This window comes from Amphiprion ocellaris, chromosome 12, assembly GCF_022539595.1.
Source record: "Amphiprion ocellaris isolate individual 3 ecotype Okinawa chromosome 12, ASM2253959v1, whole genome shotgun sequence".
Lineage (NCBI taxonomy): Eukaryota > Metazoa > Chordata > Actinopteri > Pomacentridae > Amphiprion > Amphiprion ocellaris.
In genome coordinates, this window is record NC_072777.1 from 36600291 (window position 1) to 36611056 (window position 10766).

General features: G+C 41.0%; 1 protein-coding gene across 1 annotated transcript; it reads left to right on the top strand.

Moving 5' to 3' along the window:
* Positions 1-714: 714 nt before the first annotated feature.
* mep1a.2 (meprin A, alpha (PABA peptide hydrolase), tandem duplicate 2) lies at positions 715-10507 on the top strand. The gene is made up of 14 exons (XM_023269225.3): positions 715-841; positions 935-959; positions 1043-1096; positions 1192-1229; positions 1309-1384; positions 1472-1589; positions 1759-1934; positions 2126-2347; positions 3347-3493; positions 6457-6672; positions 6832-7278; positions 8080-8250; positions 8319-8523; positions 10042-10507. The coding sequence occupies exons 1-14, from the start codon at positions 734-736 to the stop codon at positions 10187-10189; spliced, it is 2151 nt and encodes a 716-aa protein (XP_023124993.1). The 5' UTR covers positions 715-733; the 3' UTR covers positions 10190-10507.
* Positions 10508-10766: the final 259 nt, after the last annotated feature.

Genomic DNA, 10766 nt, shown 5'->3' on the forward strand with positions numbered 1-10766 from the left:
GTTAGACAGCACCCCCAGCAGGTCAATGAGTCTTCAAACCTCAAAACTGCTCTACAACAGCTTGAAGAACACAATAAAGTGTCCAAGACTTGCTCAGCCTCCAAACCTGGCAGATCTCAATCTGAGTGGAACTCCATGGGATGTTCTGGACCAAGGTGGATCTGTGGAAGCCCCATCCAAAGGATCTGCTGCCAGATGGCACAGGAAACCCCCAGAGTCTCAATTTAAATCACTGTTTTTGAAATCTAAGCAATGTACGTGCCTGAACTTGATGTAAGTCCAATAATAAATCTGTAAATTGCTCCTTTAATATCAAAGAAATCAGCTGCGTTGACAAACAGCTGATAGTGGATCCATGACAGTGCAGTAGTGGTGAGATAAAGGACATATAATGTAGAACGTTATCAGGTGTCACGGTACAACAGATTGAAAGATCAGCTCTTATAGCTGTTCTGTCCAGTGTTTTCCTGTTTGTTTACTTCTTTACTTCTGCCACACTGAGGTCAGATGTCAGACCAGTGGACAACATGATTATCAGGTTTATGGACTTTCAGATTCACCCAGCCTTGTTCTGTTTCTTGTGGACAGAGCTGCTGGTTTCCTACCATCACAACCTTGCAGAACATGTGACCACATGTCAGTTTTATGAGTGTCAGCGAGGCCACGTGCAGAAGGTCTGTTACTCATTAAAGACTCTGATCCTGATCAAAGTTCCTGTCCAGCTGCTGTCTTTATGGACATGTTGACACTGGCAGCATATTCCTCTGCAAACACCAACATGAGCTCCAGAGACAGTCTGAGGAAAATCACTGCATTGATCAGCGTCTTGGTGATTTTAAAGGTAAGGAATATATTTCCAAATATCTGAAATCACATGGAAAAGCAGTGCCTCTGTTCAGGACTTAAATTAAGAACTTCTCTTGTTGTGTTTCAGGTGCAAGCTGCTCCAACGCTCTCCGGTTGGTTTCTGTGAACTCTTCTTATGTACATGAAGCAGCTCTGTGTTCTCCTTCTTTGTTCTAACACTGAGTTTCTCCTTCAGGTGATGATGCAGATGCAGGTGAACTGAGAGACGACATACCTGAGCTCAACAGAGGTATTATTTTTAAGCTTTCTGATGCTGATATAGACACTGTGATCTGTAGTGACTGGTGTTCATTTTGACGAAAACTTAATTTTCCACATTTTTAGGGCTGGACCACCTGTTTGAGGGGGACATCGCTGGTCATGTGAGTGTACAGAAGGTGGAAAAACTGTCTTTGTAAAGAACCTAAATTCAATTTCTGACCACTTTTGATGCATTCACAGCCCAGCAGAAATGCAATCATCGATCAGACAAGAAGGTGGAAGTTCCCCATCCCCTACATCCTGACGGATTCTTTGGGTACGCTGTGCACCATGGAACACATCTCTACCAACATGTTGTCTGGGAAACATGCACTGATTTGGCTTCTGGTTTCTCTTGTTTCAGATCTGAATGCTAAAGGTGTGATCCTCCAGGCCTTGGACGAGTACCGGTTGAGGTCCTGTGTGGACTTCAAGCCCTATGAAGGAGAAACCAGCTTCATCTCCTTTGCTAAATTCTCTGGGTGAGCTGCTGGAGTCATCCTAGTTGTTGCTCAACTTTATGGCTGTTAAGTAATCAGACTCAAGACATTATTGAATCAAAGATTAGAACATGCTGATGTAATGGATGATCATGAAAGTAAACTTAGCAGCTTCTTAGGATGATTTTTGGTTTTCATTCCAATGATCCAGATGCTGGTCGTACGTTGGAGATGATAGAGTCGGTCAGAATCTGTCCATTGGGGCTGGATGTGACACTAAAGCTGTGGTGGAACATGAGCTCCTCCACGCTCTGGGCTTCTACCATGAACAGTCAAGATCAGACAGAGACGACTACGTTAAAATCTGGTGGGACCAGATTGAAGAAGGTTGGCTATGCTGGTTTCATCTCTGTTTTATTCAGGGGAGTGATTGCAGAAATACTGATGATATAAGTCTAGAGTCTTCCATGAAACCTCCACCTAACGACAACAGTCTTTCACCAATCAAACAGGAACACTCAACAAAACTGTTCACTTTTCACATCGTGACCTAAACTGTTACCTAATGTTATTTACAGGAAAGGAGCATAATTTCAACAAATACGAGGATGATTTCATCACTGATCTGAACACGCCGTATGATTATGAGTCTATCATGCACTACAGACCGCTGTCCTTCAACAAGAATGAGAGCATCCCCACCATCACCACCACCATCCCATACTTTAACGAGGTCATCGGCCAGCGGCTGGACTTCAGCGCCGTGGACATCACCAGGCTCAACCGCATGTATGACTGTGGTGAGTGTTTCCTCTCATGACTGGTCAGGGACACGCTAGTTCACATGTTTTAAGGGCAGTGGGTCTCAATCTGTGCTACCTTGTAAACTCCAGTTATGTATCATCCTGAAGCTGCTCTGATCAATATTTATGGTCAGAATGGATCAAACCTGTAACATGAAAGACTTCCTGTAGCTCATAGGGACAAGCCCAACAAGAATGACTCCAAAGTCATTATTCCTGCTCAGATTTAGAGGATTTTAGACAATTTTCAGTCATCATTTTGGTTTTGATGCCCCTAGCGTGTCTTACTGTAAATCACAGGTAGAATAATAATCTCTGATAAACCCATTGCTCTCGTCAATGAGCCAGACTCAAATGAATAGAAACCAAAAGTCTTTCTTAGGAGTTGGTGGAAAGTTTAAAAGACAGTGAATGTTGATCAGAAAGACAAAACCTCCCTGACTGAGCACAATGAATACCAGTAATATTATACTATAATACTACAGTACTTCATGTGACTGCATGTACAAGGAGGCATTTGTTGTTTCCTACTATGTTTGTCCCAAAGTATCAGGTAATGATGTGTCAGTGTTGTATTTTCAGCTCCAATGCTGCAGCTTTAAACCACACTGTAAAGAGTAATTAGCTAAAAATACAGCCTAAAGCACAATTAGCTGCACAGTTCAGTCTCGGACCTTACTAGGACTGTCTCGTGTCTCCTTACTGTATTGTTTGATAGAAAGTGACTGCCTGTATTCCAGATCTCTGGCCATTAAAACTAGTGCAACCACAGTTTCCAATGAAGACTACACTGGTTAGAATTATCAGGTTTTATTACCAATATTTAGATTAAAACAAGAACCATTTACTGGTATACTGAGTAAAAGCAACGTTTTTTTTTTTTTTTTACAACCAGCTGAACAAAGGGAGGAAATGTGTAAATACTTTATTGTCCTCTGGATAGATCCATGTTTCCACAGACAGGAAGTGTTTTCAGTTGATGATTTCCTGTTGCAGCCAACACCCTGACCCTGCTGGACCAGTGCTCCTTTGAGCTGATCAACATCTGTGGAATGATCCAGAATGAGGACGACAGTGCAGACTGGGTTCAGACACTGAGCAGTCCGACCGATACCGATCATACACTGGGAGGACTCTGCAGAGGTACTGAGCAAAACAGCTTCAACAATCACAAACCTTTATTTATAAAGCACATTAGTCACAGAGGTTATTTTAACAGGCAAACTGTTAGAAAAGATACAGACAACAAACCATAAAAAAAAAAAAAAAAATGTATGAAATTTAATTAACCAAAAACAGGAATGGCAAGTTGTATAAAGTGCACATAGATTTATAGAATAATTAAAACTGTCAGACTTAATAAAAAAATAAATAAAAGCATGTAAGAGATAAAGTATCCATAAAGTTGTAAAGATAGGGGCACAGTCAGTTTAAACCAGATTTTAGAATAACCCTGAGTGTTACGGTTTTTCAAGAGGCTGAGGTGCAGGAAAAGAGATGGAGACCAGTATAGTAAAATAAAGACTTGTTTTTACAGAACAGAATACAAGAACTCAAGCGTACAATGTTAACTGGAAAAGTACAGCCAGAAGGGGTTTGCTAAACAGGTTCCTAAACTTAAATAACTCCAGAGCCCCTAATGAACTGGCAGGGAAAACTGAATGCAGGAACAACTAACCCACTGAAGGTACAACCTAGGTAGGAAAGCCAAACAATACAGAACTCCAGTGAGTGAGAATAACTAAATGACGAATTCAGAAGAGTGAAAACACTGAGAACAAGAATCCAGATCTAGGAATTACTCTGAACAACAGGGCAACTAATGCGGAAGAGCGATTTCCCTCACTAGGAACCAACTAGGAGAAACAGACTTTAGGAAATACTCAGAACTAAGATTAAACAAGATAATAGTACTGAAGAGTGACTACACTCACTAGACAAGAAAACAAGACTTCAAGGAAATATTACCCCAAGACTACAGTGATACCAAATATTAACAGAGAATACTAGCCTGGAATGCCAGGTCTGGGACTTCGCTGATAGGAGGGAATGGAACCAGGAGAACCTTCACGCTGAGGTGGTACGAGCTGGGGGCAGCAGAGAGGACTGGTGGGCAGCTGGATAAGATAAGATAAAGTTCTTTATTTCTCCCCACTCCAGGGGAAATTTACATTGTTACAGCAGTTTTATTTACAATATATACAAGGGTGGCAAAATTTTTAACAGAAAAAATAAAAATAAAAATAAAGTTTAAAAGTGCAAAGATGTGCAGTGCAAGAATGTCTGTGCAAATTTTATGGTTTGGGGTGGTAATGATGTAGTCCAGTTTATGTTAACATCAGCCAGTGATGCTGATGTTGTAAAGTCTTATAGCAGATGGGATGAAGGACCTGCGATAGCGTTCCTTCTTGCAGGGTGGATGTCTCAGTCTGCTGCTGAAGGAGCTGCTTAAAGACCCCACAGTGTCATGCAGTGGGTGAGAGGGATTGTCCATGATGGATGTGAGCTTTGGAGATGAATGCGGTAGCTGGAGACTGCAGTGACAGGCTGGGGCTGGTGTCAGAGGGAAGGAGGTTAGGGTGGTAGACCAGGTGAGAGATTTCAGAAGGGCTGGAGGGAGTGAGGTGGAGGTCGGCTGGTGGAATTCGGAGTAGCGGAGAACAGTCAGTAACCAGAGGATCCAGGAAGACCAGGGACAGGTGGTGCACGAGCAGGCAGGAATCCAGACTAGGGAAGAGAAAACGAGAATTACTAAGATTCAGAGGAGTCAGGAGACTGGAGAGAACGGGGCACAGAACTGACTGAAAGTCGTTTACAGTCCAGCGACGAGTGGTGAGTGGAGTCAGTCTATATTGCAGCTGAGGGGAGTCTGAGTGGCCAAGCTCCACCTGCTCGTGCTTCTGCTGATGCTGATTGCTGATCTCCCACACCTGCCGCTGCAGACTCTGTGCCCAGCACACCTGATCAAAATAGAAAGGATGGGGGAAGGGGAGAGCACTACCTGGAGCCTGTAGCAGTAGGCCTGACACTGAGTACTTAAAAGCAATGAAGGAAACAACAGTCTTCAGGTTTCCCTATAAATGGCTTCATTTGGGTCAAATCGAAGTGGTTAGCATTCACTGGTCCGAGCAGCAGAACGGATAAACTCCAGTTCACCTCATCTGGTCTGAACTAACTGACCAGTCCAGCAGATAATCAAGACTTTCCAGCCTTCATATTTAGGTTAGAAACCATCCAGAGACTGATAGACAACAACTTAAATTTAATTCTGTATTTACCAAGTCAGTACACAGATTTAAGAATGGAAGTAAAGCATCATCTCTCCTTTAACCCTCATGTCGTCCTGTGGGTCAAATTGACCCGTTTTAAAGTCTAAAAATGTGGAAAAAATAAATATATTTTCACAGTGAAACTTCTGATGTCCACATTTTCAACATTTTGAAAATTTTTTGGTGGAAAAAAGGAAATGTTAAAAATGTTTCTTAAGAACATTCACAAGAAAATATTTTTTCATGTGAATGTTCTTAAAGAAAATATTAGAAGTTTTACTGATATATATGTAATCCCTTTAGATATTTTTAGGATTTTTTTGGAAGAGTTTTACCCATTTTTTGAAAATATTTGCAAAAATTTTCTTGGCAAATTTGGGGGATTTTTTAAATAAAACTTTTAAGGGAAACTTTTAAGGAATTATTGGAATTTTCTTCTGAAGGTTTTGCAAATTTTCAGAAATTTGGGATTTTTTTTTTTTGCAGAATTTTTGGATTTTTTTCCAGACAAGGAAACAATATTTTTTGGTGCCAGTAAATGAAGACAACAGGAGGGTTAAATGAGCTGTAAATGTCTAACGGTCTTCTTAGGGAGGCTGGTAGGATGAACATTACAACAGTTCAGTCCACAGGGAAAAAACATGGAAGAGGTCTTCTAAATGTTGCTCAGACAAAAAAATTCTCAGTTTTTTGACGTTTTTAAGGTCAAAATGAGGATTTAGTGACTAATTCAAGACAAGAAAAGCACAGGAGCAATGATAGTTCATTTCTATTAATTCATTCAGAGTTGTGTCATTCCTGTAACTCATTAATCAGAACCTGCTCCACTCCTTCTAGATTCTGGATACTTCATGGAGTTCGACACGTCTTCCGGTGCCGCTGGCAGCAGTGCTTTGCTGGAGTCTCGTATCCTCTACCCCAGCAGAGACCAGCAGTGCCTCCAGTTCTTCTATAAGATGAATGGAGCTGCTGGAGATAAACTGGTGATCTGGATCAGGACTGACGATGGGACAGGAGCAGTAAACAGCGTCAGGAAGATCCACACCTTTACAGGTATTCTGCTCTGGAAAATTTCTTCTTCTTCTCTGCTCTGGAATGCTGGAGAGGAGTTTGTGTTCCTTCTTTCTGTTTCCATGTTGTGGTTGGTTTGACTCATTTTAAATATAAACTACAGCATCGCTAGGCTGGTAAACACCTGCCTCTGCCCCTCAGGTGATGGAGATGATGCCTGGAAAATAGCCCACGTTCCTCTGAAGGTGACAGAGAAGTTCCGTTATTTCTTCCAAGGCATCAGAGGATCAGTCAGCTCCTCGGGCGCCATTTTGATCGATGACATCACTCTCTCTGAGGCCACCTGCCCTGCCGCCGTTTGGCAAATCCACAAGTTCTCCACCTATCTCACCTCGACTCCTACCGGCAGCAAGCTGACCAGCCAGTGCTTCTATAACTCCGAGGGCTACCGATTCGGCCTCAGCGTTTACCCCAACGGAAGAGACAACGCCTACAAAGACTACGCCGCCATGACGTTCCACCTCTGCAGCGGGGAGAACGACGGTGTGATGCAGTGGCCGGTTGAAAACAGACAGGTCACCATCGTCGCCATGGACCAGGATCCGGACGCTATGCTGAGGATGTCGTCCACCAGAAGCTTCACCACAGGTAGGACCAGGACACGGGCAAAAGTTTGGTCCCATCAAGATAGATGTGGTTTTATTATGTAAGACTTTCTGCTCCACCCAAACACAGTGGATGAATGGAACCTTGTTTGTTTCTCTCTTTTATGCCAGAAACTGATTTTATGAGAGGTTTTCCTTTGGACAGACGGAGGTTCCAAGAAAAACTCATAGAAATGAGAGATCTCAGTTCAAAATATATCCATTTAAACAAAACTGTATTCTTAAAATTGGATGGATTTGTACAAGTTCAGAGGGAATAAAACTTAGAATTAGGAGATTTGCAGTATAGTTCATATATATGACGATGCCTGTGATCGTTAAAATGAATTAGTTGATCTCATATCAATAATAAACCTGTGAAAATGTTAGTAAATCATCAAACTCCAGTAACTGAAGAGCTAAAACTCCAACATAAAGTACAGTTATGGTTACAGACTCTCTCCACCTCCTTACATTTATATTCTGAGAGATTTAATTTGCAAAAACAAGATGAATTTATCTTATTTTTAATAAGTGTTCTACAGATATTGCAATGGTATCATTATCTTGAACTCCTTTGTCCTCAGTTATCCTTGCAGCCCTACTTGGAAGTTGTAATCTTGTGGGTTCTTTGAAGCAACATTAAAATCTATAAAGCTGCACTAATTCATGTTTTTAATGAAAACAATATGAACAGAATTGTTTGTGGAGATGAGCCCACAGATTCCGGTTTCACTCGACTCTACAGTTCACCTCAAACACTAACATGCAGAGTTCATCTATTTTTTCTTTTCCTGACTATCAGACGCTAATCCTCGCTGGAACAAACCAACAGCCACATCTGGAACGTGGGACGCCAGCTGTGAGTGTTTCCGGACTCCAGACTTCGGCTGGAGCACCTTCATTTCCCACCAACATCTGCGAAGGAGGAGCTTCCTGAAGGGTGACGACCTGATCATCACAGTGGACTTCAACGGTGAGAGTCTGCTCGGCTGTAAAATGCAGTTAGTTTGACTGTTTTTATATTAACCTGACCTTCTTTAGATCTCACCCACCTGATAAAGACTGAGGTTCCCGTCCGACCACCTGCACCAAGCGAGGACGTCCCAGAAGACGAGCCAGTCATTGAGGTTGAATTTCAACCAGAGGCTCCAAAACACAGAGAAGCTCGAGCTGTGGATCCCTGCTACCCGAACCCATGCTTTAACGGAGGCGTCTGTGTGGCGAGTGAAGGGGAAGCCTCCTGCAGGTGGGTGTTCTTCACCAATCTTCAACCGGAGACTTAGATTGTCCAGTCTGTTCTTTAATGCTTGTCTTAGGGTCTAAAATGACCTGGCCACCATGTTTCACAGCAGATAAAAAACCCTAAATGTCCTTTTTCCTACTTGAAATTAGCTGACTTTTCCTAAACCCCAACATTACAAAAAGTGAAACGCTGTCGTTGTTTCTATTTTCATCAGAGCTGAACATCACCAGAGTACGAGGGTGGTCTGAGGGTGGTTTTAACCCGGCAGTTAGAAATCAGTCACAGCCGACTAAAACACTCACCTCTATGACGCTCACCTCTAAAACGCACACCTTTAAAACACTCACCTCTAAAACCACAAACACACACACCCATTGAGAAATTGGGATTTTGTGTGCTACAGACTGATCTCAGAAAAACATCAACTTTCATGAACGCTGCTGTTTCCCTTCAAAAATGCATTTAAAGCTACTTTCTGCTCATTTCTGGTCCCTTCTTAGGATATAGAAGTACTATTTCTGGCTAAATAAATGTTTACACCTATGCAGCACAGTTAGCAGCAATAATAGTGATAATAAACCTCTACGTTAGTAAAGAAAACAGTTAGAACATGTAAGATGTAATAAAAACTAGTGGTGTCCACTGATTTAATACAGACTTTCTGTCCTCTGAAGAGGAAAAAACAGACAGTCACTAAGTCTGTGATGCAGGACAGGTTGGTTTTACATGAAAAATAGATTTTGGGTTGGAAATTCAATGAAGCTGCTCTATTTTAGAGGCTCAGGATGTTCAGACAACAGGTGGCTTAAAAGACCACAAACTGGGATTAATCTGACATCTGGGACACAACTCTAAACAACACTCTGAGTTAAAACAGGATGTTAGATAAAACATTCATGGTTTAAACAGAACCTTGAGAGTTCAAATGACATTTTTCAGAATTTAAGCAGAGGTTTAAAGATAAATACATTTTTTGTCAGTATTCCCAACTTGTTTGACATTTTGAGAACAAAAGCTGGTTTATTATTCTCAATCTTGGATGGAAACCAGAGTGTTTTGGAGTCTTCATGTTAGTGATGCTTCCTTTAAAGACCAAAAGTTTTAATTTTCACATTTCTGATTCCGTATGTAAACACACAGATGTATCCTAATAATTACAGCTCTGTAGAAGTGCTAGTTAACTCAGAGTTTACCAGTTTGTGGAGAACAAGGCTCAGTGATTCCCCTTTCTGTAGGTTTTATGCTATGCTAAGCTAACCCCTTTATACTGGTAATAAAGTATGTAATACTAAATCTTTTTAAAGAAAGAAAATATGTTTATTTGCTGTTCATTTACATGTAAACATTTTTTTTTTCAGTTTTCTAGTGGAAACATGAATTCCTTCCTTCCAGCTGAGTGACAGAAGGCTTTAGGCAAAGAGAATCATACTATATTACTATTTATTAAACTCCAGCTCAGAGCAGTTACCCACACTATGAGGAACATTTTTCATATCAAAACCAATCTGTGCTGTTTTCCAGGTGTGCAACCAGCCAGGCCACCTTCTACGCTGGACAGAGGTGTGAGGACCTGAAGATAGACAGAAGCATTCTGGGAGCTCTGGTCGGAGGTGCTGCAGGATTTATTCTCTTGGCGTTGGCCATTTTGACCGTCATCAGGAGACAGTGACGCGCTAATGTGTCCCCAGCATTCATTCAGTGGTAAAATATAGTTCAAGTTCTACAGAGATGTGTGTAATGTAAAGATTAATACAGTGTTTTATATAAAAAAAGTACTGAATATGATCAATAAGTAGCCCAAGTTGTAAATTAACCAGGAAGAAAGCCTCCCAACAACCAGATTTCCCTGAAATTACAGAAACTAAGAATGTTTGGGTTCTGTTTGTGAGTTTGGTTTGTTTGTATATTAAAATAATTGTATATAATCTGCTAAATGGATTCTATAATGTAAAATGTAAGGTTAGAAATAAACTTCTCACCAATGACAGACTTTATGTTGTTTATTTTTATTCCAGCTTTCTACATATTTTAGGCCCATACAGACAGAAGTATGCAGGTTATGGTTAAAGTCACACAGTGTAAATTTACAACTGTCCTTTAAATAAATACATCAAACAAAGAATATTAAAGATGGATTTCATTCTATATACAACGGGCACTAAAATCTATGTGTACAGAATCTGCAACATCTGATCAGATCATTTTTTCAGAAGTTCTACAGATGATCTCCTTAAAGATAACAGAGA